The sequence below is a fragment of the Salmo salar genome, chromosome ssa29 (genome assembly GCF_905237065.1).
Source record: "Salmo salar chromosome ssa29, Ssal_v3.1, whole genome shotgun sequence".
Classification (NCBI taxonomy): Eukaryota; Metazoa; Chordata; class Actinopteri; order Salmoniformes; family Salmonidae; genus Salmo; species Salmo salar.
Window position 1 is genome coordinate 17,396,217 of NC_059470.1, and position 16,941 is coordinate 17,413,157.

The window sequence follows — 16,941 nt, forward strand, 5'->3', positions numbered from 1 at the left end:
GATGCAATTGGTCTGATATTCTATAGATGACGATGGAACCGTATAAACCGTTTTAGTCACCACATCCATTTTTTCCGTGTAGTCTGTCTAGGTTTTGTAATAATGATAACTGAACAAAGAGATTTCAATAAAAAGTCTGGGCAACAGAAGAGAACATAAGCATCCATTGTATGCACCTGAACAACTTAACCTCATCTCAAGCCTGCAATTAGTGACTTCTGTTTCAAACTACCCTAATTAAAAATTGCTCAAAAGCTTCTCTAACAAATCAATCTATTGTTGGGGCCCCTGCTCCCTTTGTGTTGATGCATCTGACTGTGATCAGTGAGACGTTAGTTGATTTATAAAGAGGACCAGGGGTAGAATACGAAAGTTGTGGCCAGAGGACAAACACAGCTCCAACAGGAATGGTTCAGCTGCCAGTAAGGACTGGTTTGCAAAAAAATTGCGTTCGACAAAACTTTGAGGGACTTTGAAATGGCATCCTCCATTCATCAGTCTTTGGATAGGAGGTAAAACGCATGAAAGACTGTTCTCAAGGTCAGATGATTTTACATTTTGTCAAAGAAGGTCGGTTGTAATGAGGTGCAAAGATGGAGGACAACAAAGACGAAATTGCCATAGTTGGGATAGGATGCAATTTCCCTGGAGGTAAGAATGGATCAGATAAGGAGTTGATACATTTTGTTTGTCTAAAGATAACACAAGCCAGAGTGATTCCAAGTTTTGCCCTTTTGTTTTAGGTGAGGGGCTTGACAATTTCTGGAAGGTTCTATTGGAAGGGAGGAACTGTGTAGTAGACATTCCAGGCGAGAGGTTTGACAGCACTTATTGGTATGATCCTGATGATAGCAAACCTGGGAAGACGCAAACAACCAAAGCTGCTCTCATAGATGGGTAAGATATTAAGACATTCTTGCTCTATTCACTTGAATAGTTGTGAAGTTGCATGAATAATATTGAAAAATGTAACTTTCAAAGTGTTTGTTATATTTTACATTGAGGCTTGTCTTAATGGTAAGGTAAAGTAGAAATCTGTAATGGGAATATTTTTTATCTCCCAGGTTTAATGAGTTTGATCACAAGTTCTTTGGCATCACTGAGGCTGAAACGGATTTCATGGACCCTCAGCACAAGCTCCTACTCCAGTGTACATACAGGGCATTAGAGGATGCTGGAATACCAATGGAGAAAGTCAGTGGGACCAGAACAGGTGTTTACATAGGTAACCATCATGTAAAAAATTGGTCACTAAAAAAGTACATATCCATAAGAAAATGTTGTGCTTTCTATCTTGTTTTAAAGTATTTAGGGTTGTGAAATAAATTGTGGTAGTGACTGCAGTAGTAGTGGAAAAAGTTGGTAGATTGAAAGATTGATTGATTGGATAAGATAGGATAGCCTGAACATGTGAAAGTTGGTTTGGTTTCACTAGCTTGAACGTTTCAAGACTTACTGTTGGCAAGTTATTTAATGGACATTTATTTATTTATAGTTGCAAAAAAATATATAAGGATTTGAAGTTAGGATAGCCTTATTAATGTTTCAATGGTCTTGTAGCTTAATTGGCCAAGGAGCAGGACCATTTTGATTAGCTACTTATGTGCAGTATTTCTATGGTTCTCATTCAAACCCATGTTAAATTATACACATTTTAAATGGTTATAGTTGGAAAAGTATATATAGTATCAAAAATATTTTGGCAATCAATCTAAGTAGGGTCAGTCTCAACATCTCAATATTAATTTGGAGTTGATAGCTTAAACGGTCTATGGGCCTAGTTTTCCATTGAAATGCATTGGGAGCTCATTTAAATATTATTATAGTACAAAAAGCATATTGTTATAGTACAAAAAGTATAAATGCTACCAAAAATATTTTCTCAAGCAGACTACGTTGTCAGTCTGGGCATTTGGAAGTTGGTTTCGTGTTTATAGCTAAAATCTTTTAAGCTCCTGAGCGGGCGGAAGAAGTGAAATAATAATAAGTATGTAAGAAATCTACAGTTTTGCTTTGTCTTCAGCAAGCACACTTAATTGCATTGACACAATATAATGTGGGAGGACAGTGAATAACACTCTGCAATGGATGTGTTCTCACAGGTCTCATGAACAGGGACTATGAGACCCTCCTGAACAACAGACCCAGCACCATAACCCACTACAACGGCACAGGGACGGCTATGAGCGTGGCGGCCAACAGGATATCCTTCATCTTCAATCTCACTGGTCCCTCGTTTGCCATAGACAGTGCATGTTCCTCCTCCTTGGTGGCTCTCCATTCTGCCTGCCAGGCCATCAAGCAAGGTAGTTGTATTCATAATTACCATCAGAAGGACATATCATTTTTTGGCATATTTCAGTCATATTATTACCACTTAACTGTTATTCAATCTGCTTTACTCAGGAGACTGTGAAATGGCTCTCTGTGGCGGTGTAAGCTGTATCATAGAGCCGCGAGTCTTTGTCGCTCTCAGCAAGGCAAAGATGATTTCACCTGAAGGCACCAGCAAACCTTTCTCCAGCAGAGCAGATGGCTATGGCAGAGGAGAGGGCTGCGGGATTATTCTGCTGAAGCCACTGAAAAACGTAAGAGTATAATGTTTACTATGTTTTAAATTGAACTAATTTGAAGTTGTTTAATTTTGAACCACATAAATCACTAAGTTCCATTTTGTACCATAAATAAATAGTAACATTACAGCTAATGGTACCAAAATGTGTCCTTGAACAGGCTCTGAGGGACTTTGACAAGGTATGGGGCATAGTAAGAAGAACTGCAGTAAACCAAGATGGCCACACTGTCACTCCAATCACCAAGCCATCCATGGTCCAGCAGGTAGAGCTACTACACAGAATCTACTCGGCAGAGTCTGACCTGTCAACTGTCCAGTACATAGAGGCTCATGGGACTGGAACTCCAGTGGGGGATCCCATAGAAGCAGGCAGCATCTCCAAAGTCATTGCCAAAGCCAGACCCCCGGGTTCAGAAACACTCCGCATCGGCTCTGTGAAAGGCAACATTGGACACACAGAATCTGCAGCTGGAGTTGCAGGTCTAATCAAGGTACTCCTAATGATGAAGCATGAAATAATTGTCCCTTCACTGTTCTACTCTGAGGACAGTGCCAGTATTGACGCTAAAGCGCTCAATGTAAGAGTTCCGATCAAAGCAGAGAAGTGGGAAAAAACAGAGCCCATGGCAAGGCTAGCTGGCATTAATAGCTTTGGATTTGGAGGGACAAATGCCCATGCGATAGTAAAGGAGTATGTGCAGGGCAACAACACCAGATTGACTACTTATGACTGTCCCAAGTTGTTTGTTTTGTCTGCAGCCTCAGAGAACTCATTGGCAATGTCTATCACAGACACACATCAAAGACTTAGCAGAGATAAGAAAACTGACATACTCACTTTGATGTTTACCTCAGCATGTAGGAGGAGCCATTTGAGACACAAATACAGGAAAGCATTTATGACATCCTCTGTCCCCGACTTAGAGAATCAACTGCAGTGTGCGATGAACAGGAAGCTTGAACCATCAAGGTCAGATAACAGGTTGGTTTTTGTGTTTTGTGGGAATGGAGTGACCTACAGAGGAATGTGTAAGCAGCTTCTGAAAGAGGAGCCAGTTTTCAGAGAAAAGGTCAGAGAGGTTGAGAATCTCTTCCAGAATTACAAAAGTACTGGCATCTCACAAAAGATAGCAAACAATTTTGACAATGATGATTATACCAAGCCAGATGTTGTTCAGCCCCTCCTCTTTGCCATTCAGGTTGGCATTGCCAGTCTCTTCAAGCACTGGGGCATCAAACCAGATGCCATTCTTGGCCACTCTGTTGGAGAGGTTGCTGCTGCCCACTGCTCTGGTCTGTTGTCCCTTGAGGATGCAGTGAAGGTGATCTACTTCCGCAGTACTCTGCAGAGTAAGGTAACAGGAGGGAAAATGCTTGTGGTCAGTAACATGGCTGTGTCAGAGGTCCTGAAAATCCTTCCAATCTACTCTGGGAAGGTTTGCCTGGCTGCCTTCAACAGCCCACAGTCCTGCGCCCTCTCAGGTGATGCAGACGCTATAGACAATCTCCATCAAAAGCTGACAGCTTTGTTTAGAGGTAAGAATCTGTTCCTCCGTGTACTGGATGTACCTGCTGCATACCACAGCCATATGATGGATCCCATAGTGGACCATATTGAGGAAAGTATTGGTTCTTTGACAGCGAACAAAATGGATTGTGAGCTTTTCTCAACAGTGACCGGAGACATGTACACCCATGGAGACTTTAGCACAGGGAGATACTGGGCTAGGAATATCCGAGAGCCAGTTTCATTTGAGCATACAATGAAAGCAGCGACCAAAGACCAGAAGAATGTGGTCTTTGTGGAAATAGGCCCTAGAAGGGCTCTGCAAAGGTACATCCAGGAGACTCTGGGAAATGACACTATAGTTCTGTCCTCAGTGCAGCCAGAAAAAGATCATGAGACAATGCTGACCACTGTGTCCAAACTGTTTGAACAGGGGGTCCATGTAGACTGGGACAAGTTCTACGAAGGCTGTGAGGCATCACCAACACCTCTTCCAAGATATCAGTTTGATAATCTGACAAAAGAGGTGTATTTTGAGGCTGTAAGACAAGGAAACGAAAAGACAGCTTCCTCTCAACACCCACTGATATCTCAGACAAAGCATGAGAGCAAAGAGCACAAATGCAATCTTTCATCAGATACTGCAGCATATCTCTGGGAGCACAAAAACAATGGTGTTGCCATTGCTCCAGGTGCATTGTATGTTGAACTGGCTTTTGCCTCAATAATGGCAAGTTCAAGACCAAAGATGCCTATTTGCTCGATGCAGCTAAGTGTAACTTTTCAGAGCTTGTTTACACTCAGCACAAACTCTCATCATTTGAAAGTGGTACTGGAGGCAACAGAGAATGAGACCATGTTTAAGATACAGTCTCCCTCAGCAACACATGCATCAGGCACCATTTGTTGTCGAAGTGGGCGAACATTGGTTGAGGAACAAACCATTTGCCCCGATGTCATTTTCAAAAGGTGCAAATCAGTGGTAAAGAGGGAGGAGGTCTACTCATTCCTCTCCCGTGCAGGTTTTGAGTATGGTCCTATTTTCAGACAGCTGGATGATGTACATTTCGGCGGTGAATTCAAGGAGGCAGTGTCAGCAATTAAGGTCGCAGGTGAGGTGCTGAAACAGCTTCATGAGTACTTCCTTCACCCTGTGGTGTTGGACTATTTTCTGCAAATGACTGCTATGGTAGCTGTTGGAGGACTGACTACCAGGCCAGGTTTCCCATCTGCCATTGGCAGTGTGGTAATAGCAGCACCTCTGCAGGAGGACATGATTATGTATCTGAGAGCAATTCAAGAATCCTCAGACTACTTAGATGTATGTGGTTGCTTTTCCAATAAAGACGGACGTGTTTTAGTGGAACTAAAGCATGTGAGGATCTCGTTTTTAGGAAATTGCTCACACGTTGCAGAGTCATTCTTCTTTCACAATGAACTTTTCACCATCACTGACAATACCCGTGTAAGCTGTAAACCCAAAGCCTTGATCTTTGAGGACATCCTGGGAGTTGGCACAGCATTGAGGCCATACCTACACCAAACATCATTTTTTGTCTTGAACAGAGAGTTTGGGTCCAACCCACAAGTTCGAGACTTAGTGTCTCACTCTCTTCAAGGTGATGCTGGTGTAGATTTACAGGAGGTACTGTTCATGTGGGGTATACAAGACCTCAGTCATCTGTCGACTGAGATGGCATTGGAATGCTTGGTTGACTGCTGTGAGCATTATCGTCAGATTGTTCTTGCCTTGAAAGAAAACAAGTGTTCCTGCACAATCCGAGTCATAACCTACCGTTCAGCAGAGACGACCGTAGACCATGTCAGTCCTGGTTTTGTCCTGTCCGGCATGGCAAGAGCCTGTGCTGCTGAGATACCAGGCCTCTCCTTTCAGCTGATTGACCTTGCTTCTGTGTCAAGTGAAGACATTCAGGCATTGGTTCATGTGATTAACACCAGCAAACACCCAGAGGTCATGATTAGCAGGGGCCAGATATATTCAACAGTGATAGTCCGTACCCCCATAAAAGGGATTGCCAGCTCTGAGGGAACTGTCTACTCTTTGAGTTCTGGGCAGTTCATCCTTCAAACTGCTGATCCATACAGAATGACTAGCTTGTCTGCCATGCCTTGTGATGTAAAGGATAACCACATCCAGGAGAAATCAGTTGAGATTCAGCTCAGTGAGATTTGTGTTCATTCCTCAGACTACTTTTCTGTCAGCGTCTCTGATCTGAACTTTGGCCAGACAATGTACTGGAACAAACATGCATCTCAGAAACACCAGCTTTTGGCCCTTGACTTCAGTGGCACTGTCACAGCTGTAGGGAAAGATGTGAGCAAAATGAAAGTGGGAGAGCATGTCGTTTCATGTTATCCCATTGCTGCATCTTCTAAGGTTGTGATTCCTGAAGCAGCATGCTACAACCCGAAGAGGCTCCCATTTCTGAAGGAGGCTCCATGTGTGTCCTACTTTTTGCTGGCATGGGAAATCTTGTACAGAGCGTTATCCAGAGTCAAACAACAGAGGAGGTTGGCCATCATCTCCTCTGTACCTGACTCTGTTCTGCTGAAGGTCTTAACCCAAACGGCAAACAAATCAGGATGGAATGCCATCGTTCTGCCCCAGTTTAGTGGACAACTCCTGAACATTGATCAGTGTAATACATTTGTTGTATTGCCTCCCTTTGATCCATCTGTAGTGGTAAGAATAAGCAGCGGAGCCACAGCAAAGAATATTGTTGTAGTCTGTGACAACCAGGTGTCATCCTCAGCAAACATTTTTGCACATGAGAGTGAACATACACACATCCAAACACTTCACGTGTCAAATGTTTTCCAGAGAGCCAATATTAAGGCACAGAAAACAAAGATCCACAATTGGCTGAGGTCATTACATTTGGATGGTGTATCGCAATCTCTGCAAACCATTACCTTTCAATCGACAGACACAAGAGATCCTCAGCCCACTGTGCACTGTGAGTCCTACTTCAGAGCTAAGGCTGTGTCTCAAGTAGTTTTGGGTCATGCGGATTCAGAAAATACAGTATCTGATATCCCTTTGCTAATGAGACCACGGCAGCTCTTTAAGAAGAGTTGTGTGTACATTGTGACCGGAGGGCTCTCGGGTTTGGGACTTGAAACTGTGAAGTTCATTGCTCACAGGGGTGGCGGATGCATTACAACCCTCTCCAGAAGTCCTCTGTCAGCTGAGATGAAGTTTGAGATGGACACTCTCCAGAGGAGATGTGGGGTGTCTATCATGAGTGTCCAATGTGACGTGTCAGTGTCAGGGCAGGTTGTGAATGCAATCACAGCAATTGTACAAATGTTTCCCTCCTGTCCAATCAAAGGAGTGTTTCACAGTGCAGCTGTGTTGCATGATGCTTTGATCGAAACCCTTGACCGATCACACTTCAATAAAGTTCTTCGACCCAAAGTGAATGGGGCATTGAATCTTCACTATGCAACACTGCACAACAAATTGGATTACTTTGTGTGCTACTCTTCCATCTCTTCTTTCATTGGCAATGCTTCGCAGTCTAACTATGCAGCAGCCAATTCGTTCCTGGACACATTCTCTCATTATCGGCGAAACCTTGGGCTTGCTGGACAGTCCATCAACTGGGGGCCTTTGAACCTCGGTCTCTTGTTGAACAAAGACAATTTCCAAAGGTTTCTTGAGGCAAAGGGCATGATGATAATGGAGGTTTCAGAAGTCCATGAGGCCCTTGAAAAGTGTTTGTTGATGAACAACCCACAGCAAGTCATTTGCAAATTCAACTTCAGAAATCTGAGCAACCACGTTCTCTCCCAAAACGCATCTCTCAGAGGCAGGCTGACAGCTTTGGTCGAGCAAGAACTTGAGAACACCAACATGACAGAACCCATGGTCCAACAGCTTTCACCAGCACATGAGAATGTCAGGGCTATGCTAAGTGAAATCACCAATGTTAGCATAGATGAGGTAAATGACGACACTGCCCTGTATGCACTGGGTATTGACTCAATGTTGGCTATGACTCTGCAGAATTACATCTTCCAAGAGAGCGGTGTGAATGTTCCCCTGGTTAAACTACTGGATCCAAACACCACACTGTCTACATTGGTAACACTTCTGAAAGAGGGTGGGTAAGACAGCAAAGTGTACTAGCAACATTTAAATATTTGACTGAGTATTCTGGATTATAACACTGTCTAATATCATTTGTATTGGTAAATGTTCAGTTTATTTTAAAGGATGATACAGTGCCTTCGGAAAGTATTCAGACCCTTTGACTTTTTCCACTTTTTGTTACGTTAGTCTTATTCTAAAATGTATTAAATTGTTTTTCCCCTCATCAATCTACACACAATACCCCATAATGAGAAATGAGAATTTTTTGCAAATTTATTACAAATAAAAAACAGAAAAACCTTATTTACATAAGTATTCAGCCTCTTTGCTATGAGATTCGAAATTGATTTCAGATGCATCCTGTTTCCATTGATTATCCTTGATGTTTCTACAACTTGATTGAGTCCACCTGTGGTAAATTCAATTGATTGGACATGATTTGAAAAGGCAGGATCGAGCCAAAGATGAATGGAGCAAAGAGATCCTTGATGAAACCTACTCCAGAGCGCTCAGGACCTCAGACTGGGGCGAAGGTTTACTCCCCAAATACAGGTATTCCAAGTTTGTAGCGTCACACCCAAGAAGACTTGAGGCTGTAATCGCTGCCAAAAGTGCTTCAACAAAGTACTGAGTAAAGGGTCTGAATACTTATGTAAATGTGATATTTCCGTTTATTTTTTTATTTTTTTTAATTAGCAACAATTTCTGTTTTTGGTTTATCATTATGGGGTATTGTGTGTAGACTGATGAGGAAAAAAACGATTTAATACATTTTAGAATAAAGCTGTAACGTAACAAAATGTGGAAAAGGTTAAAGGGTCTGAATACTTCCCGAAGGCACTGTATGTTAACATTTTGTGAAATGGAGAAGGTTTAGAGTTTTGTTGAGTGTGGCTTAAAGTCTAAGTTGCAAAAATACCCCTACTCCATTGATACGAAAAGCTCATTGAATTATCCAGTGACATAATCAAAGCCTGAGGTTTTGTCAACTATATTATACTATATTACCAAGAATAAAGGCACATTTTCAGTCTGCTCCTGTTTTCTTTTCATTTTAGATCATTAAGCTCATTTTGCAGCTGCTTACATAGTCTTTAGCTGTAAACCTTGCTGCATAAATAATGAAAAGTTCCGTGCCATTGTCATTCTTCTAAACAGAGGCGTTAGCAAGTATGCAAAACCCACAGAATAAGTAGAACATTAAAGGAAGTACTCACATTTTGTCATTTGAGACAAAAAAAGTGCAGAGGAATATCCGTAAAGGATATGGTTTATTGGAAATAGTCTGAAAGCAAGTGAGATGATTTTTATTTCAAATGCATAGTATAGTACTCCACAAATGTTGTTTACAAGAGGTGTTACAGAAGCCATTGAGTATTATGAGGTCAAAATATAAACTCCTAGGTAATAAATTACATGGTGAACAAAACAAATATCAAACAATTAGATATCAGCACAAGTTTTCTTCACTGCATGTATTCACATTGCCACCTTGTGGTTTACAAACATCACCTGTAGAAATCAACTACCTAAACCAAGGGTAAGCAAGGACAACATCATTTATTTTAACATTAGAAATTGAATAAATGTGAAAATGAGTAAATACTGTTTTATTAGGTTTCAATACATAGTATAGTATGTGTTTTAACAGTATCAATAATTAACAGATGACAATATTAATTATCAATTGCAAACCCAACAGAACTGATAATGTTTCTAGGAAGTGCTATTGTAGTTATTTTAACATTCTATATCCTTTAAAGACATTGAGAGAAGAAAGTTAAATCAATTTCATTTTATACAAATATATTGGTAATAGTACACAATCTCAAATTGTACAGATCATGAACACTATTCTAATGTATCAGTAAAGCTTGGGATTCTTTAAATACAAATATGAACATGCTCATGGGGGTTTTAAAATCCATCAACAATGCCACATATATATAGTAACCCATCAACACCGATGCATTGCTGCGAAGTTAAATAATGTGTTTTGTAGAACTTTAACAGTTAACCAAATTGTATGGATATATTTTACATGATGGCCACTTGAAGCTTATATGTATGAGTGCCATCAACAAAAATCCAGTCAAAAAGGTTTAAACCATAAAGCATTGTGATTAGGGCTTTACGATTGACATAAACCTCATTTGTAAGATACGCCGCATGAAACAACAACACGTGCTTTATCACACAGTGGGGTGTTCAAGGAACAGGATCTGCAGAATCAGAGCAGTTGATAACCGGGGCATTACACTCCTGTAAAACTGGTGGTTGGTTATTTCCAATCACACAATGATGTTCACCAGACCCTAGATTTTGGTTGCAGTTGACCGTGACAGCGTCATTACTAGCTGTGTACATCTGAACTTCATATGTTTGACTATCAACTCTGAACATGGGAACTGTGCTTGCCATGCACATCTGACCACTTTGGGTGTGATGGGTGTTGACAGTCAGTGTCCAGACTGAGGGACAGGGCTGTGTCGGGAATAATTGTTGATTGTCTGGCAGGAAGGTGTGATTGTCATAGATTTGCTTGTCATGATCAATGGCTTTCTCTTGGATGTTTTTGGGCTGGCAGTTGGTCATGGCTTGGTTTTCCAGCGTCCTTTTCTCCTGAGGGCTGACATTGCCTGCATTGCTGCTGCAAAAGTCAAAGAATGTCAAAAAGACAGGGATAAAAGTTATGCCGTGGAACAGTCCGAAAAAGATGACAAGGAACATGATCTTGAAGAAGGTTCTGAAGATGTAGTTCTTGGAAGCAGACAGCACTATCACGCCCAGTATGGTTGACAAAGCACCCTGAAGTATGGGATAGCCCAAATGGAACAGCGCTTCCACGGCTTTCTCGTTTGCAGTCGGCTTCTTATTGGAAACAAAGGCATAGGAAATGTGTGCGGAGAAGTCCACGGAGAATCCAATGCAGACAACAAGAATGATCATGGATATGGTGTCTAAATTAACATCCCACAATGCCATGAAACCAGTGACGCCCACAATGACAGAAGCGATGGAGAACGTCACCCACAGGCAACAGAGAGGGTTTGGAATCAGTAGGAGGGAGATCAATAACATGACTGCTGTGGTGACGGAGATATTCTGAACGGTGTTACTCACTATGACAGCATACTGATCATGGTATATAAAGACAGGGTGATATACCAGTAGAGGGACAGAGCATCTCCTAGCAGTGTCTCGCAGATTGTTTAACATGTTCATTTCATCAAGGGCAGTAGTGATATTGACAGTCTGGATGAAGAAGCGTGAGGCGCGGATGGAATTATTCGTGAAGTTTACATCTTGCTTGAAGTCAGAGTAGGATCTCAGAAACGAACTTAGGTTTGTCTTGAAAACATTTTCAACACTCAAATTCAGATTTGTATGGTGCCCATAATATTTATACGATTTCAGCCAGGATGTAAAGATATCTTTCTCAATAAAGGACAGGTTTTTGAAGTCCTCTACACAAGATTCAAGATCCAACATATTCTTTTCCTCCCAGTATGCAAATTCACCCCTTATGATTACCATGATATTTGGCCCATACTCATAAAAGTAGGCTTTTTCGTCATCATAATACCTATTCACATATGAATCATCAGCAGCTAAATTGCGAAGGTCAATACCTTCCTGTATCTGGAAGCATCCATAAATGCTGATGGACAAATAAACTGAATAGAGCAGGATTACACACACCTTGGTCCAGGGCTTTACCAGAAAAGGGCCGTAGTGCTTCTTAAAAAACTGATTCATGGGCTGTACTTCCTCTGCTCCAGTATGGCGGTCGTAAGCTCCTCCCACACAGCACAGGTCGTACCATTTTGAGCGACCCACGGGGCAATCCTCTGGGACCTCCTTGCACGTCAGCCAGTGCTTGTTGCTGTTCTCACGCCTCCCATTCAGTACGAGGAACGCCCCGAAGAAGGTGATGCTGTAAAGGAAGCAAAACAAGATGGCCGTGCTGGTGTACAGGCAGAAGGATTGCACAGAGCGGAATGGAGTCATGAGCCCGATGTAGAACGCTAACACATCCGTCAGGGTGGTGATGGTAATAGAAATGGCCGCCTCCTTGTATGTGTCTGCTAAGCGGTCTTCCACCCGGGCGTGAACGTTGGTCTGCTGCCAGCAGGATATGAGGATGAACATGTCATCAACACCAATACCTGCAGAGGAAATATAATGTATACAAAATATAATATATACTGAATAAAAATAGAAATGCAACATATAAAGTGTTGGTCCCATGTTTCATGAGCTCAAATAAAATATCCCAGAAATGTTCCATATGCACTAAAAGCTTATTACACATTTGTTTACATCCCTGTTAGTGAGCCTTTCCCTTCGCCAAGACAATCCATCCACCTGACAGGTGTGGCATATCAACAAGCTGATTAAACAGCATGATCATTACACTGGTGCACCTTGTGCTGGGGACAATAAAAGGCCACTCTAAAATGTGCAGTTTTGTCACACAACACAATGCCACAGATGTCTCAAGTTTTGAGGGAGTGTGCAATTGGCATGCTGACTGCAGGAAAGTCCACCAGAGCTGTTGCCAGGGAATTAAATGTTCATTTTTCGACCTAAGCCACCGCCAACGTCGTTTTAGAGAATTTGGCAGTACGTCCTCACTCCTTGCCTCACAACCGCAGACCACCTGTAACCACGCCAGCCCAGGACATCCGGCTTCTTTACCTGCGGGATCATCTGAGACCAGCCACCTAGATAGTTGAAGAAATTGTGGGTTTGCACAACCAAAGAATTTCTGCACAAACTGTGAGAGACCGTCTCAGGGAAGCTCATCTGCGTGCTCGTCGTCCTCACCAGGGTCTGACCTGACTGCAGTTTGGCATCATAACCTACTTCAGTGGGCAAATGCTCACCTTCGATGGCCACTGGCACGCTGTAGAAGTGTGCTCTTCATGGATGAATCCCGGTTTCTGTACCGGGCAGATGGCAGACTGGTGTCGTGTGGGCGAGCGTTTGTTGATGTCAACGTTGTGAACAGAGTGGTGAATGGTGGCGGTGGGGTTATGGTATGGGCAGGCATAAGCTAAGAACAACAAACAATTGCATTTTATCGATGGCAACTTGAATGCACAGAGATACCGTGATGAGATCCTGAGGCTCATTGTCATGCCATTCATTCACCGCCATCACCTCATGTTTCGGCATGATAATGCACGGCCCCATGACGCAAGGATCTGTACACAATTCCTGGAAGCTGGAAATGTCCCAGTTTTTCCATGGCCTGCTTCCTTACCAGATATGTCACCCATTAAGCAGGTTTGGGATGCTCTGGATCGACGTGTACACCACCGTGTTCCAGTTCCCACCAATATCCAGCAACTTCGCACAGCCACTGAAGAGGTGTGGGACAACATTCCACAATCAACAGCCTGATCAACTCCTTGCGAAGGAGATGTGTTGCGCTGCATGAGGCAAATGGTGGTCACACCAGATACTGGCTGGTTTTCTGATCCACACCCCTACCTTTTTTAAGGCATCTCTGACCAACAAATGCATTTCTGTATTCCCAGTCATGTGAAATCTGTAGGTTAGGGCCTAATGAATTTATTTCAATTGCATGATTTCCTTATACGAACTGTAACTCTTTGAAATTGTTGCATGTTGCGTTCAGTTTTATTATATCTTCCATTTAGCTGAAGCTTTTATCCAAACCGACTTAAGAGTCATGCACCCAGGATTTGAACAAAACAATATGAAAAGTATCCATAGCTCCTTACCCAATATCAGGAAAGGGGAGTTAGCCACAGTCATTACAAAAGGCACTCCAATATGCAGCATCATCCCGAAGGCAGACAGCACAGCAAGCCCTGCAGATAAGACTCCAAAGGTGGCCACCCATACCTTGTTCCTCACACAATCAAACCTGTTGAAAAACAACCACATACCGGTCAGACCTTGGGCCTATGTGAATCAAAGAATCCTCAAAGGTCAGTCACTGATGAACGCCATAATAGTTTTGCTGTGTGTTGTATGTATATAGTATGTATATAACACATACATACCTTAAGCAAGACACAATGGAAAAGACTATGGCGATAACATATGTGATGGAAAACAAGGGGATAACGTCCCTGGTGTTGGCCTCGAATTCCACCTGCCTAGACAGTGATGTAGAATGTGTAACCTGGGGAAGATGAAATGCAAAATTAGTGCATGTCATCATTTATGCTGTCAACCTTCCCATCCAAACACACACGCACGCACACACACACACACACAAAGACATAAACCCGTGCCATAGGATTACTCTTCCATACAGTACAGTACAGTATAGTGCTGAAAAGCAATGTACTCAATAACAGTATACACTACTGGTCAATAGACGCTGCACTAGCTTGCTCTCTTCAGCAAGTGAACTGGCGGATCTCCCTACCATCTTCTCTCATCTCTGGCCTGCCGCCAAGAGACCCATCCAAGTGAAGGAAGAACAATGGCTATTGATTTATGTAAGACTTGGCCGTGCTGAATGAGCCACAATCATGCAATAGAGACCGCTTATGTGCAAGCAGTTCAAAGACAAAGATAACGGCTATTCAGTGTGCGATTAGTCATGCTTCATGGCCCATGGAATTCTGTCAGCACTACCCTCTAAACGAGCCACAAGCAGACTAATCTGTGTGAGTTTCTGTGGTACTCGTCATCATACGGTGGAGTAATTCTGGTGCAGGATCATTTTAACTCAAGAGGAAATATTCCACAAAACAAATGCGTTTTTTTTTTTCGTTGTTGTGTGTCCCATGTGTTAATCTGTGTGAAAGACTATGAGATGGGGATGCATATCTTACAAATGGTGCACAATCTCATGTTCGACATTTTATTTCTATAAAAACGAAGACATACTAATTAGGAGGTAGATATAGGAGGACCAAAAAGATTCAACATTCCGCCAATAAATAAATACATTCTATATTATGTATTAAATCCATGTCTGGCTACATTGTTATATGGCCTAGGCCTACTTACCGTGATGAAATTCAGTGACTGGTTGGAGGGGAAAACCTTGAGGAATTCGTTTAGCCACAGATCTGTTGTAGAGCGGTTACCTTCTTTCAGACAATAAAAAAGTCGTATTGCTTTAGCACTCTTTATGACTGTTGAGCTTACATTAACTCCACCGACAGAATATCCTAGAAATATTGTTGTGAATCCAAAACGGAAAAATGGAAAGGTGAGTTCAGTCTGGTCAATGTTGCTACCATAATGATTCATGATATCTAATATTTTATTGGGAATACATTTATTGGATTTTCTGGCGCAAAGTCCTTCATATGTAAGCTGTTCATGACCTCTCGAAAGTTTTATTTCCCGGACCTTCTTGTCTAAACGTAATATTTCTTTGATGGCTCCATCGGTGAAGATGTTGGGATCTCTTGAGACCGCTATGAAGGATGCAAATTCCCCCATGGTGTACAGTCTCTGGTTTGAATACACCGAGTTATTCAGCGGAAAGTTCTCTTCTACAAATTTCCTCTCAAGTTTTGCGGGTCCGTTTACTGGTGTAAATTGGTCCTCAATGTTGTTGGCCTCCATGTCCTCAAGAAAATAAAACCCAGTCCCGAGCGCCGTAGAGATGACCAGGGGACAGATAAAGAACCACCAAGGATGCCTTCCCACGAAACGGCCGAATTTCTGAAATCCAATGGAGAATGGCTTCTCAACGCAGTCTGTCCGACACCCAGCCATATTAAATACCGGCATTTTGGAGAGGGAGAAAAGAGGCAAAACTTATTAGTTTGATGTCTTGTTTGACATAAGGAATGAATTACACTCCCAACAAGACGCGACTTCAGTTTTGGTTTCCAATAGCTGATTTTAGGCTACTCAAACTTTATTCCCGACGAAAACTTCATTTTACCAGAGGCTTGAATTCATAATAGATTCGGACATTAGCATTTTCTGACGCACTAGCCTATGAAAGTACTGTGAAATCAGCCTAGAGCGACCACTCTTGGGAGCTCATAAAAGTGTCCCTGAGGGTGTGAAATTCACACGATACCCAGTTTTACATAGAAAATAATCATTGTTTTAATCGAGAAAAATCTTTCCCAGTTCATTATAACATTCATATGACCATGCTGAAGTTGGCTATTCCTAGATAGACTAGAGTCGGACTAACCATAATAATAACAATAATAATAATTATTATTATTATCATCATCATCATCCTCATCACAACTAGCTAAAGTGGACAAATATTGGCCTACATAGCATATACTGATATTACAGTATATGCTATGCTATGATTATATGATCATAGCATATACACTGATTTATTACACTGATTAGACACTCATAATTAATAAATTATGTATATTAATTTATCCGGTTTCACGATTTGAATATGCAAAAGAATAGGTTGTTTTTTTCTCTTAAAACCTTTCGACAGCAGGGACAAGGACAAATGTGTAATTTCTTTGAGTAGGCCTTTAGTCAAGAGATGTCCCTGTTTCAGAGGTTATGTCAGTTATATATAATATTTTACTATGTATATATTTATCTTAAGACATCAGCAGCTAATAGAAATCAATGAGGATATACTCACAGCGCCAGCGCATCTTGACGCGTCTGTCCTCACTCCAGCCAAATGCTATGGAAGATGGTAGGGTCATAATATTCTGAACAGGAACATTAATGAGAAGAATAACTCATTCATGGCTACAAAGTATGTGATTCAATTATGACGGTGAACTGGAGTTTGCAAGGCCA

At 41.9% G+C, this 16,941-nt stretch overlaps 2 protein-coding genes across 3 annotated transcripts; one reads left to right on the forward strand and one right to left on the reverse strand.

Annotated features, from left to right (window-relative positions):
* The first annotated feature begins 593 nt into the window (after positions 1–593).
* Positions 594–8,347, forward strand: pks1 (polyketide synthase 1). The gene is made up of 6 exons (XM_014181150.2): positions 594–651; positions 744–897; positions 1,065–1,225; positions 2,103–2,306; positions 2,407–2,588; positions 2,734–8,347. Exons 1-6 carry the CDS (start codon positions 594–596, stop codon positions 8,215–8,217), a joined length of 6,243 nt encoding a protein of 2,080 aa, XP_014036625.2. The 3' UTR covers positions 8,218–8,347.
* A 1,104-nt stretch (positions 8,348–9,451) lies between these two features.
* On the reverse strand, positions 9,452–16,817 carry ptchd3a (patched domain containing 3a). Of its 2 annotated transcripts, XM_014181148.2 has the most exons (5): positions 16,778–16,817; positions 15,199–15,899; positions 14,238–14,359; positions 13,953–14,098; positions 9,452–12,368 (listed from the first exon to the last, which is right to left on the reverse strand). In XM_014181148.2, the coding sequence occupies exons 1-5, from the start codon at positions 16,788–16,790 to the stop codon at positions 10,408–10,410; spliced, it is 2,943 nt and encodes a 980-aa protein (XP_014036623.1). In that variant the 5' UTR covers positions 16,791–16,817; the 3' UTR covers positions 9,452–10,407. The 2 variants fall into 2 exon arrangements, with proteins under 2 accessions (XP_014036623.1, XP_014036622.1); XM_014181147.2 differs by lacking the exon at positions 16,778–16,817 and having other exon boundaries at positions 15,199–16,164.
* Between the last annotated feature and the right edge of the window lie 124 nt (positions 16,818–16,941).

Excerpts from the sequence above, each read along its gene's own strand:
- pks1 (XM_014181150.2), top strand. The coding sequence starts at position 594 with ATGGAGGACAACAAAGACGAAATTGCCATAGTTGGGATAGGATGCAAT. Across the intron at positions 898-1,064 it reads AAAGCTGCTCTCATAGATGG|GTTTAATGAGTTTGATCACA; the intron begins GTAAGATATTAA and ends TTTATCTCCCAG. Across the intron at positions 2,589-2,733 it reads TGCTGAAGCCACTGAAAAAC|GCTCTGAGGGACTTTGACAA; the intron begins GTAAGAGTATAA and ends GTCCTTGAACAG.
- ptchd3a (XM_014181147.2), bottom strand. The coding sequence starts at position 15,933 with ATGCCGGTATTTAATATGGCTGGGTGTCGGACAGACTGCGTTGAGAAG. Across the intron at positions 14,360-15,198 it reads AGTCACTGAATTTCATCACG|GTTACACATTCTACATCACT; the intron begins GTAAGTAGGCCT and ends CATCTTCCCCAG. Across the intron at positions 12,369-13,952 it reads CTCCCCTTTCCTGATATTGG|GTATTGGTGTTGATGACATG; the intron begins GTAAGGAGCTAT and ends TTTCCTCTGCAG.